This window comes from Doryrhamphus excisus, linkage group LG20, assembly GCF_037039965.1.
Source record: "Doryrhamphus excisus strain RoL-2023G ecotype Guam linkage group LG20, RoL_Dexc_Guam_v1.1, whole genome shotgun sequence".
Classification (NCBI taxonomy): Eukaryota; Metazoa; Chordata; class Actinopteri; order Syngnathiformes; family Syngnathidae; genus Doryrhamphus; species Doryrhamphus excisus.
The window spans coordinates 13,764,318-13,786,139 of record NC_136376.1 but is presented as its reverse complement, the minus strand read 5'-3'; the positions used below and the strand labels follow the sequence as shown (position 1 = coordinate 13,786,139).

General features: G+C 42.4%; 2 protein-coding genes across 23 annotated transcripts in view; both read left to right on the top strand.

Annotated features, from left to right (window-relative positions):
- dst (dystonin) overlaps positions 1 to 21,822 on the top strand; it is a 127,991-nt gene that overhangs the window by 54,795 nt on the left and 51,374 nt on the right. For all 22 annotated transcript variants that reach the window (XM_078799364.1, XM_058058422.2, XM_058058432.2 and 19 more), the window contains 10 exons: positions 77 to 255; positions 346 to 484; positions 568 to 761; positions 1,004 to 1,166; positions 1,256 to 1,339; positions 1,423 to 1,530; positions 1,721 to 1,819; positions 8,161 to 8,307; positions 9,653 to 9,741; positions 10,862 to 10,970. In XM_078799364.1, the coding sequence (XP_078655490.1) occupies positions 77 to 255; positions 346 to 484; positions 568 to 761; positions 1,004 to 1,166; positions 1,256 to 1,339; positions 1,423 to 1,530; positions 1,721 to 1,819; positions 8,161 to 8,307; positions 9,653 to 9,741; positions 10,862 to 10,970 (1,311 nt within the window). The remainder of the gene's footprint in view (positions 1 to 76; positions 256 to 345; positions 485 to 567; positions 762 to 1,003; positions 1,167 to 1,255; positions 1,340 to 1,422; positions 1,531 to 1,720; positions 1,820 to 8,160; positions 8,308 to 9,652; positions 9,742 to 10,861; positions 10,971 to 21,822) is intronic.
- Positions 11,008 to 21,747, top strand: LOC144894499 (uncharacterized). Its single transcript, XM_078787416.1, has 6 exons — positions 11,008 to 16,863; positions 16,963 to 19,163; positions 19,230 to 19,376; positions 19,475 to 19,690; positions 19,769 to 19,909; positions 21,115 to 21,747. Exons 1-6 carry the CDS (start codon positions 11,748 to 11,750, stop codon positions 21,460 to 21,462), a joined length of 8,169 nt encoding a protein of 2,722 aa, XP_078643542.1. The 5' UTR covers positions 11,008 to 11,747; the 3' UTR covers positions 21,463 to 21,747.

Genomic DNA, 21,822 nt, shown 5'->3' with positions numbered 1-21,822 from the left:
TTCACATAATGAAGGACTTTATGACTTTTATTGATGTATTTTTATTTATTTTTATTCATTTTATTCTGCTTTTCAGAAGAAGATGGCCGAGCTGAATAAGTTTAAAGACGACTTGGATAACATTAAGGAGAAGTGCGAGGTGTTCCTCAGACAAGCAGCTGGCTTCCCATCAGCGTCGACTCTCTCCTCTGAGCTCAGCGTTGTGGTCCAGAGCATGAGTCAAGTCCACTCTATGTCTTCTATATACATGGACAAGTGAGTTGGAATTCAGGATGGAGAAAGAAATAATAAACATCATATTATCATCATACGGTATCATTACATGCAATTTTACTTCTTTTTCAGATTGAAGACACTAAGTTTGGTGGTGAAGCACAGCCAGAACGCAGAGGCACTGGTGAAGGCCTACGAATCCAAACTCTACGAAGAAGATGCTATGAACTCTGACCTCCAGTCAATTGAAAAAGTCATTACAACTCTCAAGGTAGTGCGCATTTGAACCTGTGTAACACCTTTTTGTCACCTTTTTGTTTTATCGTGGCTAAATATTCGTCCCTCTGGTTGTAGCAATGGCGAACAGAGATTGATGAAAAGCAGGAAGTGTTCCATGACATGGAGGACGAACTGCAGAAAGCGCGGCTCATCAGCGATCGCATGTTCAAGACCCATAATGAGCGCGACTTTGACCTGGACTGGCACAAGGAAAAGGCGGATCAACTGAATGAAAGATGGCATAACATTCACTCCCAGATCGACAACAGGTAAGCGTGGCTTTGGGCAGTGCAAGTTATTGTTTGATTATTGATTAGTTTTGAAGAAATTGAACAGTGCAAAGCTCGGCTTCAACCAACAGAGTTACTGTTGAGTCTATAAAGAAGAAGAACACGATGCTGTGGCAAACTCTGCCACCAACATCAATTATATTGTGCTCAGTGCAACATTGCCATGGAAACCGGATTTAAGGACACTTAGGACCACAACAATGACATGTATTGCTTTTCAGGCTAAGGGACCTGGACAGCATCAGCCGGTCTCTGAAGCATTACAAAGACTCCCACAACAGTCTTGACGAATGGGTTCGAGAAGTTGAAGCAAAGCAGCTGAATGCTCAAGAAAACAAACCAGAAGATAGCAAGGCTCTGGCCGAAGTGTTGAACAAACAGAAGGTAGGACAATAACAGACTTAACCACATGTATCGTTATCATAAACAATAATAAACAGCACAGTTTGCAATTCACAAATGTTCTTTTTCAGGTTTTTGTTGCTGAAATTGAACAAAAGCAGAGCGATATTGATGACTGTCAGAAGTACTCAGAACAATGTTCGTCTTCCATCAAGGTAATTATTTCAGTTGGAAGTCATAAGTCAACCTTTTTCCCCTTTTTCCTACATTGTTTTATCTACACTTAAACTCTTTTTAGGATTACGAGCTCCAGTTGATGACCTTTAGGGCGATGGTTGACTCTCAACACAAATCACCTCTCAAGAAACGAAGGATGCAGACCTCCTCTGATGCCATCCAGCAGGAGGTAAAGTCTTAATTATCAGCTTTGAACGGTTTTCAAAGTATGACACAATGGGCCTCCCTTCAGGTAATGTATGGTTGGAAAAAAGCTTTTACATGCAGTCTCGACCCCGTTCACTCTATCGCTGTACAAGTAAAAATAAATGCATTTTGGAAAAACATAACTGTAAATAAATCTCAATGTTTTCCCACAGTTTATGGATCTCCGCACGCGCTACACGGCCCTTGTGACTCTCATGACCCAATATGTGAAGTTTGCAAGTGAAACCTTGAAGAGAACTGAAGACGAAGAGGTGAGATTTGCAGGCGTACCGACATGACTTGTCCTGATGTTTCCTCTCTTTCTATTTTGCATGAACCTGTTTAAAACCACATGATCCTTTTTGTTTCTACTCGGCTTCCATGTTACTCTGTATAAAAGTAACATGGCAATGCGGTGCATGTATTGCTGGTGGTTGGAATTTTCTGGAAAGAGTTGTCCTTTTTCTTTTAATGGACCTCGGGGGAGAATGTCTCCATGGAAGGGATTCTCATACCTGGGTGACAGTTGTGGTGTATTAGAAACAATTGGTGGAGAGCTTGCTTAAGCTTGCATCAACACTCTTATGGTACAAGGGAAACCAAATCAGTTTTATTGGACATCATATTCAACACGATGGATGACTTATTGTTTTGCATTTTAGAACAAAATGGCATTTGAGAGAGCAGAGAATGCAAAAAGGACGGAGAGCGTGGAGCTCCAAAAAGCAGCGTTTGACGTAAAACTTAGCCAACTTCAGCTGCTGCTTTCTGAACAAGAGGCCTTGGTGGTCGAAAAACAAACCCAGTTGCAAAGGTCGGAAGGAGAAGTGAAAACACAGCAGCGCACAATAGACAATCTTGTGTTTCAGAAGTCCCAGCTTGAGCATGACGTCGGTCAGTATCGCGCCAAATTGGACATAGCAATGGCAGACAAAGCTGCCAATGAGCAGGAGCTAAGTCACGCTAAACTTTTAATTGAGCAGGCGGAAGCCAAGTGGTCCGTGGCCCAGAGGAAACTGGAGGACCTTGTCAATGAAAATCAAGTTCTTGTGAAGCATAGCCCCAAGATCCAGAGGAAAATGATACTTGAGGAAGAGTTTCACAATGACTTCCAAGCTCAGTTGCGTTCACCATTTGAAAGTAAAACCGAATCCCAATCAAACGTACTCAGAGAATATGAACGAGTAAAAGAGGATCTCCAGCAGAAAGATGATGAGTTAGCACTGGTACAGAAACGAGCAGAAATGGCTGAAGAGAAAGCCCAAAGTTATAAGAAGCTGTTAGATGACGCCGATAAAAGACTAAAGCAACACCAACTGGAAATGGAAGCAGAAAGGTTCAGTCTGAGACAGAAATCAGAAGATCTTCATCAGGAAACGCTATCCATGCAGAGAACCATCTATGAACTTCAGGAGGAAGTCCGAACCCTCCAAAGGGGCAAATCTTCACTGGAGCAAAATGCTTTTTTCCAAAATACTGAAATTGAAGGTCTCAAAGAACAGCTGAGGATCACTCAAGGAGAAGTCCACAGAAGGAGTTCCTTGGATCAGGACAACATTCACAAGATGAACAGTTTAGAGGAGGAGCTAGCTTCAAAGCAGGCAGTGATAGATCAGCTGAAGTTTAAATGTACCGAACTGAGGAGATTAAATATGGCATCAGATAGCGACGTCAGAGGTCATCAGCTCCATATCGAGTCACTGGAAAAAGACAGATCGTGTTCAGAGCAGAAGGTCAAGTCTCTAAAGAGTGAACTTCAAATCTGCAAAGATCAGCTTCAAGATTCTAAAGAGGAACTTGCAGTAATGAAGAGATCCGAGCAGGAGTGTCTGCTCAAATGCAAAACCCTTGAAGCAGGAATTCAAAATTGTGAATTTGTGGCTTCTCAATTGCAGAAGAAAGCAGATGAGTCGAAGCAAGTCAATCTCGACTTGGAAAATAATTTAAAGAATGTGAGGGCTAAACATGATCTGGCCTTGATGGAAATGGACAGAAAAGATCAGCATATTGAAATCCTCAAGTCTCAGGCAGAGGCTGCAAAATCCCAGGTCAGAATCGTTGAGGAAGTTCTCAATGCAAAATCCCAGACTTCTCACGAGCTTCAAATGAAATCACAGGACCACAGTGAACAACACCAGAGGGAAATCACATCGCTGAAATCAGACCTTAAATGTGTGTTAGCTGAGAAGGAGCGAGCAGACCAGAAGGCCCGCATGCAAAGTGTTGAAATCGAGGATTTGAAGATGATGTTGAAAGACAAAAATGCAGAAATCCAGAAGGGATCTGCTGTGATTAACAAACACCTCAGCAAAGTGAAAGCATTGGAAGACGAGCTCTTTAAATATGAGCACAATGCCAAGGGCCCAACCAGGACCTCTGAGAAAATGACTGGGAATTTAAAGCAGGAGATACTTTCTCTCCAGATGGAGAAAAAAGCAACAGAGAAAAATGTAGAAAACTTAAATGTTAAACTTACAGAGTTGGGCTCCTTTCTACAAAAAGTAAAAGAAGAGTTAGCTAAAGAGCGTAAAGAAAGACAAATCAAAGAATCTTTAATCATGCAGCTTGAGAGTGAGCTTCAGAAAAGTAAAGCCACAGTAACGGAAGGAACATCTGCCGCTGACCAATCCCGATCAAATCTTCAACATGAAAACGCAGTCGTCAAGAAGGAGAAAACGGAGGCTCTGCAAAAAATCCTTTTACTGAAAGAAAAGCTCCAGTGTAACCAAGCAGAAGCTGAGCGGATGCAGAAAGAGAACACTGGCCTCAGGCTGAGGACCCAGCAGATGGAGGAACAAGTGGAGAAATGCAAGAAAATGCTGGAGGAGCTGAAAACTAAGCTGGAGCTTCAGAGGCAGGGCTACGAAAGGCAGCTAATGCTGTTAAAGAAAGAAATAGAAGAGAAAGTCATTTTGGCACAGTCAGAACTGACAAGCGAGAGAGATGTGTTGCAAAAACATTCACAGGGTGCAGAATTGGGGCAGATGCTGAATTACTATTTCAAAGGAGAGGTTCAGGGCTTTGAGCAAAAAGCAGTGGAATCAAAGCAGCAAGCGGACCATCTGTTGCAAGTGCAGATCAGATTGGACAAACAGGAGAAGGACAAATTGAAGCTTGACCAAGATCTGTTGAAGGCCAGGTTGCGTATCGCTCAACTGGAAGAGGACAAACTTCAGCTGAACTCCAAGTTAAACGCTTTGCAGAGCAATGAGCGCTTAACACAGTTCCTAAGAGATGGCGATCGCAAAATGATGCTGAAGGAAGAGAAATCTCTGTCATATGGCAAAGAGGTTGTCATTCTTCATAAAGATACTTCCATCTTGAAGACCGAAGATATAACGATGCAGAAATGCAGCAAGGAGGAGCACACTGGCAAAATGAAAAGCTCCTCGGAGGTATGGGAGTCTGTTAAAATATACTGTTCTAGTTTTATTTTGTAACTGTTGCCATTTTAACTCAAAGGTATCCTAATCTCCGATTTACAGATTCCAACACTGCAGAAAGAAGACATTGTGAAACAATGCGGAATGAACGTCAATCATAGTCAGACAACTGTGAAGGATTCACTATCTCAAAAGCTCACCTGCCCGACAAATGAAACTGAAAGTTACCAGACTGACCCCAGGAAGGTCATTAAAAGTCAGGGATACTTGGCCCTGTGTGAACCCACAGAGCGCGCGTCCGAGAACAAAGGCAGCACATCTATGACCAGAACGTATCAGGTCAAAGCAACTCCTGAAGAACCAGATAAAAGTGCTCCAGTCAGTAGGGAGAACCTCAACTTGTTCAATTCACCTGAACTGACTCTGTCTGATCTGAAAAAAAGCCCAGCAATTCAAAACCTCATCAGGTACAAGCTCTTGGATGAAGACATCTTGTGTAAATTAGAGATGGGTCTTACCACAATCGATAAGGTCCAAGCAATCATTGCGCCATATGTCCGCAAACCGTCTACCATTGCTGGAGTTTATGTGGAGTCCAGCAAGAAAAAGGCTTCATTCCTAGAGGCTGTTGAGAAGGGCTTTTTAGCAAAGACTTACGCTCTGGAATTTCTGGAAAGTCAGGCAGCAACTGGAAGCCTCACTGATCTGACGACGGGGCAAGTATACTCGGTGGATGAGGCCCTTGAAAGAGGCCTCATTGAATTAGCCTTAAAGGATAAGCTGGTAGAGGCTGAGAAAGCTTATAGAGGCTATGTGCATGCTGGGAAAAGGCTGTCGGTGTTCCAGGCCATGGAGGAGATGGTTCTTGAGCGTTGTATAGGCAAGAAGATCCTTGAAGTCCAGATCGCCACTGGTGGAGTGATGAACCCCGAGGCTGGTGTCAGAATGCCACCTAGTGTTGCTATTGACCATGGCTTCCTGAACAAGGAGACCTTTCAAATTCTGTACGATCCGGTCCGGAACCCCAAAGGTTTTCACTACCCTGATTCAGGACAGAAAGCATACTATTCTGAAATACTCAAGGGAAGTCTTTACGATATTGATGGTGGCGTCTTTCTTCTCCCTCTTGGGGACAGACACCTTACAAATAGCTCTCTGACAACTTCTCATCGGGTGTCAGTTGTCAGCAGCAGTAGTGGCGCCGAGTTGTCCGCGTACGACGCATTCAAGAAGAAACACATCGACAAACCCATGTATCTATATCTGTCACAGCAAGGAAGCGAATGGCAGGAGGCATCTGTAGATGACAGTAGCGGGGATTTGCGCCACATCATCACCGATGTCAAAAATGGCAGACAGCTTTGCCTCGAGTCAGCTCTCAGTCAGAGGTTTCTGGAAGCGTCTGAGCTTGAACGTTACCGGAGTGGCCTTCTTAGCATATATGAGATGGCAGACATCATATTTTCCAGAATGGTAGTTGTGGAGGATGTCAACGGTCCCATTGCTGGTCTGTGGGACCTCAACCAGAAGAAGAGGCTGTCTGTTCTGCAGGGTTTTCAACAGGGCTTTACTGACAGGACAACCGCCTTGAGGTTGTTGGAGGCTCAGGCCTGCACTGGAGGTATTTGTGACCCCTTCTCTGGAGAGAAACTTACAGTCAAAGAAGCGCTCAGTAAAGGTCTTTTAAATGAAAATTTGGCTCAGTCACTAAAGCCGTGTGAGCAGGCATTCAACGGCATCATTCACCCCAAAACTGCAAAGCCTTTGTCAATCCCCCAGGCGGTCCAGGAAAACCTCTTACCCAAGGACATTGGCACTCGCTGTATTGAGTTCCAGCTCCTGACTGGTGGACTCATGCACCCTGACACTCATGACAGAGTCCCCCTGGACGAAATCCTTCAGAGGGGCCTTGTCGACAAAGCCACTGCCTCGGCGATCAAAGATGAGAAGTCCCATACCAAAAGCCTCACTTGTCCAAAAACCAAGAGACGAATCACATTCAAAGAGGCGCTGGACAGAAGCCTGTATGACTGTCACACTGGGTTAAGATTACTGGAGGCTACTAAGGCTCAAGGTTTTGGATCCTTATCAACACTGCATCATGGGATGTGGAAATCTAAACATTAAACTCATCTTTGCTCATCATGATCATCTTTGTTTGACAAAAAACTGTGTAGGTTTTTATTTTGGATTTGTGTGCGTTGCTACAGTGTGTTAATACACATTGTTTTCTAACAGAGGCGGATGCAGAAAGGACTAATCCTTAAGTGAATGGTCATTTGTGTACAGAATTGTATTTCCAAGCAGAACTACAGTAAAGTCTCGTTATATCGATATTCTCGGGAGTCAGAAAAAATATCAATATAACCGGACTATCGATATATCCGATCCTGCGCCAAACTGCATTAAAAGTGGGCAATAATGCACTCGACATTGTTCTATACACACGAGAGAAACCACGAACGCCAGCATGTACATATGAAAAACAGTGATTATTGCAAGCGATAAAAAGATATCTGTAATACAACACAATTAAATACATGTATTTGTACGCTTGTGTCTTCGTTGGAATAGGTGTGTATGCTATGTCAGTTGGTTCTTCATCCTCATCATCCTCGTCATGAAAACACTAAGTCTATTCACTGAATCTTCCCTCTAAATTATACAAATATTTACTCCTTTACTTCAAAAGATTGTTTAATACTTACCTCATATTAATTACCTGTAATCCTCTAATTACCGTCCATCGGTGGAAAAGCCGAAACGGTGTTAGTCGAAAATCAAACAATACGCCGTTTACAGATTTCGCTAATGGTGGTATTGAAATCCTTAAGCAAATATTGATTCAGCTTTAATGCTTTTGTATCGATATAAGCAGACCAAATTGGCTGGCGGGAGATGAAAAGGGCATCGTAGTAACCGGATTATCGTAATAACTGGGTATCATACTAACCGGAACTAATTATATCATAAAAGACTAGAAATTTGCCGGGAAATGAAAATAGTATCGTAATAAGCAGTACTATCGATATAACCGATATCGATATAACAAGACTTTACTGTACGTATAACACTTATCTGCTCCTATGTACCCTTTGTATCCATTTGTTTCTCTATTGTTTGATTGAGTTGACCATACCCCCTCAGTACTTTATATTTACAGTTTGAAGAGTCAACTGTTGATTCCTAATTTATTGATATTTTCACACCCTTACCTGTTCTGATTGCAGAGATCTGTTGATGAGGAGAAGCGAGAGCATGGTGATAAAGTTAGCAAACTGTTAGGTTGGATGTCTAATGTGAAACACAACCTGTGCAATGAGAGGAATGCTTTGAAAGATAGCAATGCCAACACTGACGCTTCAAATAAACCTCAGGTAATCATGTGTTTTGTTTGTTGGGACTGTTTTGATAAAACAGTGGGGACAGACCAAATAAAAGCATGTCTGCTATACTTCGCTTGCATTATAATTGACATTGGAATAGGTAACTTTGTGTATCCCATCAACAGAACCTGATACATTACAGTTGCACAAGCACCAATGTTTCACACCACCAAGCTTAGATGTCAATGCTTTCTATGAGTTATCTCAAAATCTAGTATATATTTTTGTATTTTGTATTAAATATAACATGAACTCAATATATTAGACCATGACACGTTAATTTAATTCACAATAATAACAATGAGAAATCTCCTGGTGCATTTGTGAAGTATTTTATCCACATTAATGATGTGGCAGAATAGCAGTCAGATTAGAGTAAATGCATACTGGTGGGCAGACAGTTTTACTGATTGGTATTTATTATATTTGCCCAACATTTAATAGTTGCCATTTACGTAATATCAAATGATTAGGTAGAGGTAGGTACACCTGCACTATGTATGGAGAGCCATTCATTCATTCATTCATTTTCTACCGCTTTTCCTCACGAGGGTCGCGGGGGTGCTGGAGCCTATCCCAGCTGTCTTTGGGCGAGAGGCGGGGTACACCCTGGACTGGTGGCCAGCCAATCACAGGGCACATATAGACATGCTATGGAGAGCCAGTGCAATCCAAATAGTAATAATAATGCTCATTTTTGATTGGTATTAATCTGAGCCGTATGATCAGATTCAGGACTATTTCTAATCTTTTCTAATCTCATCTGGCCGCACAGTGAGGAGATCTGGAAGATGTGGATTTGAATCTCTGTATGGAGTTTGCATGTTCTCTGTGTGCGTTTTCCCCGGGTAGTCTGGTTTCCTCCCATGTTACAAAAATATGCCAGTTAGGTTAATTGGCCACTCCAAATTGTCCATAGGTATGAATGTGAGTGTGAATGGTTGTTTGCCTATATGTGCCCTGTGATTGGCCGGCGACCATTCCAGGGCGTACAGTGGGGATAGGCTCCAGCATACACCTGCGACCCGAGTGAGGACACGTGGCATGGAAAATGGATGGAAGACTGAAATAGATGACTGGTTCAAAATATTAGGAAGAACCCATGGTAGCACTTCTATATTACAGGCATAATAATAAGCATTTGAAATAAATACCTCTGTGACAAAATCAGTCAAAAGTGAACTATACACCTTTTTGTCAACATGAGTGTGTGTATCTCATGAGATTATGCATAATTATTCTAAATGCTGTAGTATTTTGTCAAATTTAAGCAGTCTAAGATGTCATGTACTGCTTCCTCTACACTGTTGATTAATGAATCTGTCTGCGTTTGTAGGTCTCTGTTGAAGAAATGGCAACAAAGAAGGAACAGATAGCAGAAGCACTGAGGGCCACAGAAATGATGCTGAACAAACATAGTGAAAAGTAAGTGTGGCAATTGCAATCTGGTATATACAGTACACAGTACGTACTGTAAAGGCTGTACTTTTTAGCTGAGCCAAAGAGAGGACGGGTTTGGAAGCTGACAGGCTGTTATTTTCCAAATTTAAAAAGTAAATATATTTAATTACCTTTTTTTTTTTTACTTAAATAAGAAGTTTGGAGTACATGAGAAAGTGAAAAGGAAAATGTGACTATTTGACTACATGGTTTATTAAGAAGTACTGTATATTACACAACACAGCAGCAACAGAACCAATGTTGCCACACTGGCAAGGAGTAAAAACCTTTCAGCCTGCATCACCGCTGCTGATGTGTTCATTGTTCATCAACACGAGCACGGCAATTGTAGCACAAACAAATCTCACGGCACTACCATTTATAGCGTATGCAGAGACAGAAAAAGTGCAGAAAAACGACACAACTCTTGCCTACAGCCACAGCTGCTTGTTAGAGACCCAGATGGATATTTGCTTTTGGAGACCATGCAGCTGGTGACTGCAAGACACCCTGCGATTAATTAGACGATTAATTAGTGGGATACTCTCAGGGAAGAAGTACATTTGAAACACTTCTATGTTAGGACTACGTTATGCTAGCCATAGCATTTCAGTATGTGGAATCAAACTATGGAATGGATTGAGTAAGGAAATGCACAACGATGAGCCAATTCAAGAAACAATACAAGCAGTTGATGTTTGCTAAATACAAGGATGAAGAGTCTTGAACCAGTCATGATGTGCTATATATATCACTATATTGACACTTACTATGGTACCCATTATGGCATTGGATGCTCATATCACCGAGTACTTCGGTACGAGGTACATTATTAAAAAAAAACAAAAAAACCCTTAAACTGTATTATGGAAAGCAGGAAGTGAACAAATGTAACAGTTAGTGACTGTAAAAGTACCAGATGGAGGGGTAGGATTAAATAAGCTTTGCTTCTTCCTACTCCTTTTGGACATGTGGAACTGGGAACTGATTATGGGATGCACTCAATTGTAATCTGATGCATGTTCAAATGAAATAAAACCATTACCATTACCATTACCATTACTTTAAGTCAAAGTCAATTTTTTTCTATATGTTTGTCTTTCAGGATGACAGAAGAGGAGCGAGAAAATGCACAGGAACAGTTGAATGAACTCAGTCAGGCCTACAGTGAACTATCCCAGCTTTGTTCCGAGCAGCCTACGCCAGCAGATGAGGTTGGAAATTGGGCTTTTTTTTCTTCTATTGGTGGTCAAATGTATTTTGTGGTCAAATGATCGACGGTTCATTGCATGAGTAACCGATTCCTCTTCTCTGTAGCATCACCTTTAATTCTCACACACCAGATTATTGACAAGTGTTTGTATTTTGACACTGACAATAACTACTGAATTGGAGTATGCTGTAAACATGTTGAGCCATGCCAGTTTTGGGTCTGATCTCTCACCGTTTACCAGTTTGTTGATGTTGAACTGGCTAACAGGGTTGATGCGTCAAACTCTCCACTGTGTGACGTGACTAACCAACACATTTTTGTCACAAGTTACTTTCCCAGAGGCATGATTGCTTTCACGTTATGCTGACACTTTCTTGTTGCAACGCTACTGCAGTGTTGAACTTGTGCACGCCGTCTTTAACGTGTTGGTCTACTGGTGAGTACCCGCTTGTATCCGGTTTTTAACACTTACACTGACATTTTTTTCTAATCAGGCCAATAAAAACTGCAATTCCTTTTTTTATAGGGTGTGAAATTCACCAATAGTTGGATTTGGACCAAAGTAATCGAGCCTCCTCCAACCTCAACCCTATCACAGTCTGAGCCTCCTCCGTACTTGGATGATGGACTTAGACAGGATCCTCCTCATGAATCCCTCCTGGATCAAGTAGCAGAGTTGAACCTGGAGAGCAAGTTCATACAGAATTCACATGTGACTTCTGTGTCCATCTCTGACTTTGCGACCGCAGTGAGGGAAGCAGAAGACCTGGTTGTGAAGATGATTATCGTCAACCAGATCAGTGATGGACTACAGGTGGCATACTCGGGAGAAATAGTGACCCTGAAGAAGGCAGTTCAGGCGGGGTTAATTCCTTCTTCTGTTTATGTGAAGATTATTCAGAGACAAAAGACCTGCCGGGAAATGATGGGTGCTAACTCTACAGGAAATGAGCCACACTTGGAGGCACTGCAGGTTAATGAACTGATGTTAAAGTGCTTAAGTGAGAACATATCACTGACACCAGAACGGGATGTCCATGTCCTGACATCCATCTCCAGTAATCCCACTGAAGAAGAGCGTGGTGCAACTCCAACACAAGGCGTTATGTCCCACATTAGGAACCCCCACAATGGCCAAGCACTAAAGGTGGATGCAGAGGTTCAGTGTGATTTGATGAGCTTCAGCAGTACAGTCGTTGTGCTTGGAAATGAGCATCCGTTTATGGGTCTTGTCTTGCCTCAGCCCGGTCAATCCCACTTTTGCTCCTCATCATCGCAGCACAAAGAGCAAACCATCACCGATCTCTTTGACAGCAGGTTTCTAAGCAACAGACGCAAAATAGTGGCTTTATACATTCCAGAATATTCACAAGTTGTGGGTGTAAATTCCGCCGTGCGGAACAGGTACATCAACGCTTACACGGCCGAGGTTTTGAAGTCCATCGAAATTCCTGATGATTGTCTTAATGTTGATGTTCTCGGTGAGAAGTTTTCATCTTGGCTCATGTGTCGGAAACTGAGAGTTGATGGATATCGCCTTGCTGAAGAGACAAAGCAGCTGTTCATATCGTACCTACTGATTAACAGTTTCATCCACCCGGAGTCTCAACAAAGAGTTCTAATACTCGATAAGCAGTTGAGTAAAATGATCACATTTTTTCTTCAGGATTCTGTATTTTCTCAAAGCAATGTTGAATTGGAGGTGCCATTGACATGTGTGGAACGTGACAAAGTGGTGAAGTCACAAAGTGAATATCCTTTTTTTTTGGATGGTAACACACGAGCTTCAAAGCAGAATCTGTGGTGTCAAAGCAACACCGACAACACATTTCACGATCGCTTACATATTGAGCACGGAGATGATGCAAATGTTGTTTATGATATTCCAACTTCCAAAGAGATGTCCTCCTTTGTAGATAAACGTAATGCTGACTCACCACCAGCGGGAGGAAAATATCAAGATGACGCTCTACAGAAGGAAGAAAAAGTCCTTGCATACGAGGCTGCTCACTGTGACGTGGAAGTAGAAGTTCAGGAGGACGTCTTCCATAACCAAGTTCAAGATAAGATGGACACAATGTTGCCTGGTGCATCCATAACCTCACATCTTCTTGAGCCTGACTCTGAAGAGTGCAACGACTTGTACCCTGAAGATCTAGATTGTATTCCCACGAAAAAAGCCAAAGAAACACAAAACACACCAGAGTGGATATGGAAGAATAGAAATGCAGTGTCAGATGACAAGACGAGGGGATTTATATCGGAGATGGATGATATTCCTTGTTATTCCAGGCCTATAGCTGTGTCACACGCCCCCAGGAAGGATGTTGCTCCAGCGTGTGTCCATGATTTTCAAGTCTCAGCTTCCCTGGCTGCTGTCACTAACTCGCCGGATGTCATCAATAACCGACTGGCTGATAATGACGATGAATTCACTGTTGTGGGAGAAAGTGCTGCTCCGGCAATCCAATCATGTCCACCCAATTTGATTTTGTTCGAGAGTATCGATCTAAATGGCAGTGAGTCTTCTAGCAGAGTTAATCAATCTCACAACGGTACGTCAATTCCCACTGATGATTATTTATACAGAGCTGGATCTGACAGTTGGGCTGGAAATGAATTTGAGAAATCATCATTTAGCAATAGAGATTTTGAGGGTGGTTTCCTGAAGGTTGGAGGTTCTTCATCCAAAGGCTTGAATGCTGAAGCACAAGGTGACTACGTGGGCACCAAAGAGGATGGGGACAGAACTGACCAAGTCATTGTTCCTTCCGAGGGTGGTTTGACCGTTGAACCTGAACCCAGCAGCTCTCCGCATGATCTGCTTGGTCAAAGACCGCAGCACCAATTGAACTCATCGCTGATGACATCTGTTGTTTCTGACAGACTCACACCAACAAATGATTGCAATATGGAAAGGTGCGATCAAGATGATGTTGAATATTGCACTTTGACTCTTGCTGGAGTCTGGCCAGAACCGTCCCCAGCTGGTTCCAAGTGCAGTGGTTGGGTAAACCTCGGAGGACGACAACTAAGACAAACAAGAGGGTCAGACTCTGACAAAGTTCATTCGTTTTTCGGCACACATGGAATGGAAGGAGATGGGAATTGTCAAATAGTTATGGACTCAGTAAATCAACATGTGGATGAATTCTGTAGTTGGAGGGACACGGAGAGCAAGGCTGCCGGGGCAGGTCATAATATTCTCCCATCATTAGACAACTGGTTATCTGTTGAGAATGGTGCTGCTCATGAACTCGTGGAACCACAGCTCATCGGTTTAGTGGAGAAAGATGCACCCAACTTCATTGAAACGGGTCACCAAGATGAAAATGTTTATGGAGAGCAGTCTTGTACTAGAGACTCTAGTGACCCAGCTGGAAAGAATGAAAATAGGTTTGATGCCACAAATGGAAGTGATGGATATGATTCGGATACCTCACCTGTAGAAGAAAAAGATGATACTGATGCTGAAAATATGAATGATGAACAGAAGTTTAGTGGTCCAACTGAAAACGTTCAAGAGGAGTCCACCACCCCAGCAGGGAAGAATGAGGAGAACTCTCACTCTAGAGAGGATGAACAGGGATCTGATTCTGTGATGGGAAACATTACATTGGAGTCTCATACTCCAACTCGGGGAGATGCAAAACACTTGGATGCCCCATCTGCAGTAGATAAAGCGGAAAGTGATGCTCCAGCAGATCAAGCGTGGAGTGATGCACAGTCTGACACCACAACTGTCAAAGCTGAAAAGATGTCTGATACTGCAACTGGAAGAGATGAAGAGTCCTCAACTGTAGAAGATGAAGCCGACTCCGATGCAGCAAGTAGAAATGAAAAAGAGGGGCCTGTTGACGCCACGGGAAAAGATGACCAGTTGTCTGACGCCCTGACTGGTAATGTTGACGAGTTGTCCAACAGCTTAACTAAAAGAGATGCTGACTCTCAAACTCCAAACAACGAAGACGGGTCTTACGCCACAATTGAAAAAGGTGAACAAAACTGTGATGTTCCGACTAAAAATGATAACGGCATGTCTGATGCGTCACTTTTAAAAGAAGAAGCTTATTCTAATCATCGTGCTGGAAAACTTAAGGAGAAATTTACAGAGGAGTATGAAGTTCAAACCGGAGAGGTTGTTGAAGAACAGTCAGATGGACCACATGGAAAAGATGAAAAAGATTCATCTGATAAAGAGGAAAATGTTGCAGAAGAGAACTCTGATGCTCAAACAGGAGTAGTTGCGGGAGGGACAAACTCTGTGTTTGATACCCTAACTAAAAGAGATGAAAAGCGGTTTGATACCCCAGCTGTAGAAGATGTAGAGGACTCTGACTCTACAACTAGAAGGCCTGAAGAGGTGTCTATTGACCCAGCTGAAAAAAACAAAGAGTACTCTCATGGTCCAACTCAGAAGAATGAAGAGAGGTCCCATGCCGCACTTGCAAGATATAAAGAGAACTGTGCTGTCCACACCCAAACTGATTCCGATATCTCACCTCAAGAAGATGAAGCAGATTTTTATGTCTCACCTGTAAAAGTAAAAGAGGAGACCGATGCTCCAACTAAAAACAATACAGAGGACTTTTATGGTCCAAGTGATGAATACGGAAAGGACTTTGAGGCTCCAACAAGAAAAGAAGAGGTTGGGTATAACGCTCCAACTGGAAAAGCGGAAGAGGTGTTTGATGCCACTGCAACAGTAGAAGATAAAGAATACTCTAATGTTCCAACAAGAAAAGCTGAAGAGGGGTATGTTGACACATCTGGACAAGATGAAGAGGTGTCCAATGATTTGCTTAGGGAAGATGAAGACTGGTCTGATATCCCAGCTGGAAAGGTTAACAAGAAGTCCCATAGCGATGAAGAAGGCTCTGCCGCCCCATCAACAAAACTGGAAGAGTGTACTGACAATCTCGTCACAGCAGATGAAGAGTGGTCTGCTACCCTGACTGGAAGCTTTGCAAGGGTCCCCATTAGAACAACCCAAAACGATGAGAAAGTCTTGGATGCCTCATCTGTAAACAATCAAGAGGAAGCTGAAACTCCAACTAAAAAAGATCAAGAGGAGTCTGAAGCTCCAAGTGATGAATATAAGGAGGACACCAAAGCTCAACGTACAAAAGACGAAGGGGTGTTTGACTACCCACCTGAAAATTATGAAGATGGGTCAGATGCTGAAGATTGCTGGGTTAATGGGTCACCTGCAGAAGATGACGAGTGGTCTGACAGTACAACCGGACAACATAAAGATGGGTCTGATACCCGAGGTGGAAATGTTGAGGACATGTCTGATACCCCAACGAGAAGAGAGGAAGACGTCTGTGATGAAGACAAAGAATATACCAATGCGGTAGCTGGACAAATTGAAGAGGTGTGTGATGCCCCAGTTGAGAACATCACAAATAGATTCAGTACTCCAACTAAAAAATATGAAGAAGACTCTGAAAACCCACCAACCAAAGATGAAGAGTACTCTGATGTAGATGAAGAGGAGATGGAGATACTAGATACTAGAAGAGATGAAATAGACTCTAAATGTCCAACCCGAAAAGATGTAGAGAAGTCTGATGCCCCACCTGGCATCGATAAAGACTCCCAAGATGGGTGTGATACCTCACTACAGAAGGATGAAGAGGGATCTAATCACTTGAGTAGAAGAGAAGGACCGAATCCCCCACCTGTGAAAGACACAGCTGGGTCTGATACCCTGAATGGAAATGTTGCAAGGGAGTGCGATACCCCAACTAGAAGGGATGAAAAAGACTCTGGTGCACAACCTAGAAAAGAAAAAGTGTTGTGTGAATCCCCAACTACAAAAGATGAAGATGCGTCTGATGTCACGTTCCTAAATGTTGCGGAGGAGTCTGATGTCCTGACTGGAAATGTTGTGGAGGAGTCTGATGTCACGTTCCTAAATGTTGCAGAGGAGTCTGATGTCCTGACTGGAAATGTTGCGGAGGAGTCTGATGTCCAGACTGGAAATGTTGCGGAGGAGTCTGATGTCCAGACTGGAAATGTTGCGGAGGAGTCTGATGTCCAGACTGCAAATGTTGCGGAGGAGTCTGATGTCACGTTCCTAAATGTTGCGGAGGAGTCTGATATCCAGACTGGAAATGTTGCGGAGGAGTCTAATGTCCAGACTGGAAATGTTGCGGAGGAGTCTGATGTCACGTTCCTAAATGTTGCGGAGGAGTCTAATGTCCAGACTGGAAATGTTGCGGAGGAGTCTGATGTCACGTTCCTAAATGTTGCGGAGGAGTCTGATGTCCAGACTGGAAATGTTGCGGAGGAGTCTGATGTCCAGACTGGAAATGTTGCGGAGGAGTCTGATGTCCAGACTGGAAATGTTGCGGAGGAGTCTGATGTCACGTTCCTAAATGTTGCGGAGGAGTCTGATATCCAGACTGGAAATGTTGCGGAGGAGTCTGATGTCACGTTCCTAAATGTTGCGGAGGAGTCTGATATCCAGACTGGAAATGTTGCGGAGGAGTCTAATGTCCAGACTGGAAATGTTGCGGAGGAGTCTGATGGCACGTTCCTAAATGTTGCGGAGGAGTCTGATGTCCAGACTGGAAATGTTGCGGAGGAGTCTGATGTCCAGACTGCAAATGTTGCGGAGGAGTCTGATGTCCAGACTGGAAATGTTGCGGAGGAGTCTGATGTCCAGACTGGAAATGTTACGGAGGAGTCTGATGTCACGTTCCTAAATGTTGCGGAGGAGTCTGATGTCACGTTCCTAAATGTTGCGGAGGAGTCTGATATCCAGACTGGAAATGTTGCGGAGGAGTCTGATGTCACGTTCCTAAATGTTGCGGAGGAGTCTGATGTCACGTTCCTAAATGTTGCGGAGGAGTCTGATATCCAGACTGGAAATGTTGCGGAGGAGTCTGATGTCCAGACTGCAAATGTTGCGGAGGAGTCTGATGTCCAGACTGGAAATGTTGCGGAGGAGTCTGATGTCCAGACTGCAAATGTTGCGGAGGGGTCTGATGTCCAGACTGGAAATGTTGCGGAGGAGTCTGATGTCCAGACTGGAAATGTTGCGGAGGAGTCTGATGTCCAGACTGCAAATGTTGCGGAGGAGTCTGATGTCCAGACTGGAAATGTTGCGGAGGGGTCTGATGTCCAGACTGGAAATGTTGCGGAGGAGTCTGATGTCCAGACTGCAAATGTTGCGGAGGAGTCTGATGTCCAGACTGCAAATGTTGCGGAGGAGTCTGATGTCCAGACTGGAAATGTTGCGGAGGAAACCCCAATTAGAGGAGATGCTGAAGACTTTGATGTCCCATCTGCAAAAGTTGCAAATGAGTCTGATATCCAAACTGAAAAAGACGAAGAGTGGTTTGATGCCCCAACTAGAGAAGATCAGGAGGCCCTGGACATACAAAGCGGGAATGATGACAATGATGATGAGTATGGTGGCCCAACTGGAGGAGCTGAAGAATCCTTTGATACCAGAAGAGGAACAGATGAAGATAACTATTCTCTTCCTGTACAAGACAAAGACAACTCTGATGCCTCACCTGGAGAAGTTGAGGTGGAGTCTGATACCCCATTCTTAAAAGATGACGAGGGGATTGATAGCCCTAGTGGAAACGATGAAGAGGACTCTCCCACTCAAATGAGAAACAACAAAGAGCGCTCTGATGAGAAAACTGAAAAAAATGAAGATACCCAAACTGGAATAGATGAAGATAACTATTACTCCCCATCTGTAAAAGATGAAGACAACTCTAATGTGTCACCAGAAAAAAATGAGATTGGGTCTTATTGCTCCTTCAGAAAGGAAGAGGTTGGTACCCAAAGTGTAACAGATGAGGGGTGTGAGGAAGACAGTTTGGGTGCTCCGACGAGAGGACCTGAGGAATGGTCTGATACCACGAGTGGAACATATGAAAATAACTCTTCTTGCTTCAACCTTCTACCTTTAAAAGAAAATCCAAATAGTCCAACCAGAAACGATGACAAGGAGTGTGATGCTCAGCAGCAGCTTCTGCTGCTACTTCAGAGCGTCTCCTCGGGCAACAACCTCTCAGCGATCCATGAAGTGATGGAGACCCTGCAGAGTGCTCTTGGGGTTGACAGTCACACCTTGGAAAGCATCAAGGAGGAGAGCTCAGAGGAAGGTGCACCGACAGAAGTACCTCCTCATGTTGCTGTGGGGAATTTGGAGGAGGTCAACACTACGGTAAGTCATCTTTATTTCCATGAAGGCAACATTCCACCTCTTTTCAAATACTGTATCTTCCAACAGATCTTCTCCGTCCAGGATTACCTTGAGTGTGTTGGAAAACTCCAAGATCATGCTGATGTTTTGGATGATGTCAAAAAAGACCTTTTCATCCTGAAACCAAGTGGCGCCAACATGGAGGATTTACAAATCCAAATCGAGGAGTTTCAGGTTAGAAAGGGAATTGGAATCATACACCGACAGGATCCAAAACACAAAAGTTTGCAATATTTTATTCCTAATGTTGTGTTTCTCCTGCTTTTGTGCAGGCCCTAGAATCCCAGCTTTTAATACTAGCTGGTGTTTTGGCCGAAGATATGAAAAAGGCCAAGCTGCTCTTACATTCTGCCGACGGCAACATTCCCACACAAATCTACCAGGATCTGGCTTCAACAAATGTGGAATTAGAGGAAGATTTCACCGCCATTGCCCAAATGTGCGGTGAAATGAGTCAATCGTTGTTTCAAGCAATGGAAACTAGGAAGGTAGATGTTGTTCAAACATATTTATGTACGACACAAAAACTTATATCAGTGACATGAGATGTTGTGATTTGATTTTAGGAGCTTTTGGTATCAACGTACCAGAAACATCTTGCTGATCTTGAAGAGCTTAAAGGCCTCATACAAAAAAAATATATTTGGGATGTGAATTGTGATGCGTGTGATGTGGAAGAACTGAAGTGTTGGATCCAAAAAAGCAAGGTATTTTAAAAATCACCTGCAAAATCAATATGTAAGCAACTACCATAGCATTTATGTACAGTATTTAGCATCAAAACACCACCTGATTGATGAGGTTGGAGAAAAAATGTAGGCAGGTGTCTGACTGTTATTTTCCAGATAAAAATATCAAATATAAAAATAATAAAATCTAAATATCAAATAAATATAAGAAATAGAATAAGAAAATAAATAAATACAATAAAATATAATAACATATATGAAATAATATTTGCCAAATATTTACTTTACATCATATGTAAATTAATGGAATTTCAACTTTTATACATGCTATTTACAGCATAATTTGCCATTATTTGGCATAATTTATTATTTTCACCTCCCTTTCATGAAAACATCCTTGGAACAATACCTACCATCACAAAAAAATCCAATAAAAAATATAATAGTATATCTTAATAGTATTATTAGTATTAATTATGATAAATATTCTGATCTGATGAGATTTAAAATATGTTTCTATTCATTTTATCTGGATGAAACTATTGCGTAATATAGCATATTTTAGGAGAAAAATAAGAAATGTATATTTTTAATTAGCTGTATCAATAATAACATTAATATAAAATGTACAAAAAGGTTATTTACCTCTACATTTAATGACAACTAAATGAAATGGAATTGAACAATACCAATCCATAACAAAAAAGTCACAATGGATTTATCAGACATACAGTAAAGTCTCGTTATATCGATATTCTCGGGAGTCGGAAAAAATACCGATATAACCGGACTATCCATATATCCGATCCTGAAAAATAAAGTTGACTGGAAGCAGCCGTTGGCCGTGTTCTTTTTTGGTATTGAAATCCTTAAGCAAAGATTGATTTAAGCTGCTTTTGTATCGATATAAGCAGACCAAATTGGCTGGCGGGAGATGAAAAGGGCATCGTAGTAACCGGATTATCATAATAACCGTGTATGTACTAACAGAACTAATAATATCATAAAAGACTAGAAATTTTGCCGGGAAATGAAAATAGTATCGTAATAAGTAGTAATTCGTTATAACCGATATCGATATAACGAGACTTTACTGTATTGAAAATGCAGCCATATTTTTAAATCAACATATTTAGTTCATTGTGAAAATGTCAAACACATAATATGATCCATACACTGTAAAATGAATGAAAATACCAATCAAAAGCCTGTCATTTCTCCAGGATGCTGAATCTTGTCTACACCAGGAGGCCAAGCTCAAACTAGATGACGTCACATTTGATATCCAGAGTTTTATTTCTGAACATGCACTCTTTTTGAGTCCCGCTCAGAGCAGTTACCTCCTCAAGCTCCTCAGCAGCACCCAGCGAGCCTTTAGGGACCAGAAGGATAGACTGGTCAGCTTGAGGTTCACCTTAGACGTCCTGTTGGACACCAAACAAAGGGAAGAGCAGGAGAAGGTCTGCTTGTGGAGATGCTACACACAATATGTTGGCATGGAGGCTTACACATTATGCTCTTTATTTCTATCAACATACTGTATGAAAGACTACTTTGTTGTGACATGTTGATGTAAATAATATTTATATTTCATTCTCTCACTACCTGATGACATGCTTTGCTGCTTGATTGTTACTATACACTAACCCCTGTGCTGTGTTCTACAGGCACCCAGGGACACCATGAGCAATTAACAGTGGAAATAATGCATTGCCGGAACTCCTTGATAGTGATCTAATGCCTAATTAACTCACTCTGCATAATGCACTCATGCACCTTCTCAGGACCACAGCGATGACTGGCTAGCATGTTTACAGCATACCAGAGTTTTACATTGTTGTTATGTATTCATTCATTCATTCATTTTCTAACGCTTATCCTCACGAGGGTCGCGGGGGTGCTGGAGCCCATCCCAGCTGTCTTCGGGCGAG

Excerpts from the sequence above, each read along its gene's own strand:
- LOC144894499 (XM_078787416.1), top strand. The coding sequence starts at position 11,748 with ATGATTATCGTCAACCAGATCAGTGATGGACTACAGGTGGCATACTCG. Across the intron at positions 19,164-19,229 it reads TGGAGGAGGTCAACACTACG|ATCTTCTCCGTCCAGGATTA; the intron begins GTAAGTCATCTT and ends ATCTTCCAACAG. Across the intron at positions 19,691-19,768 it reads AAGCAATGGAAACTAGGAAG|GAGCTTTTGGTATCAACGTA; the intron begins GTAGATGTTGTT and ends ATTTGATTTTAG.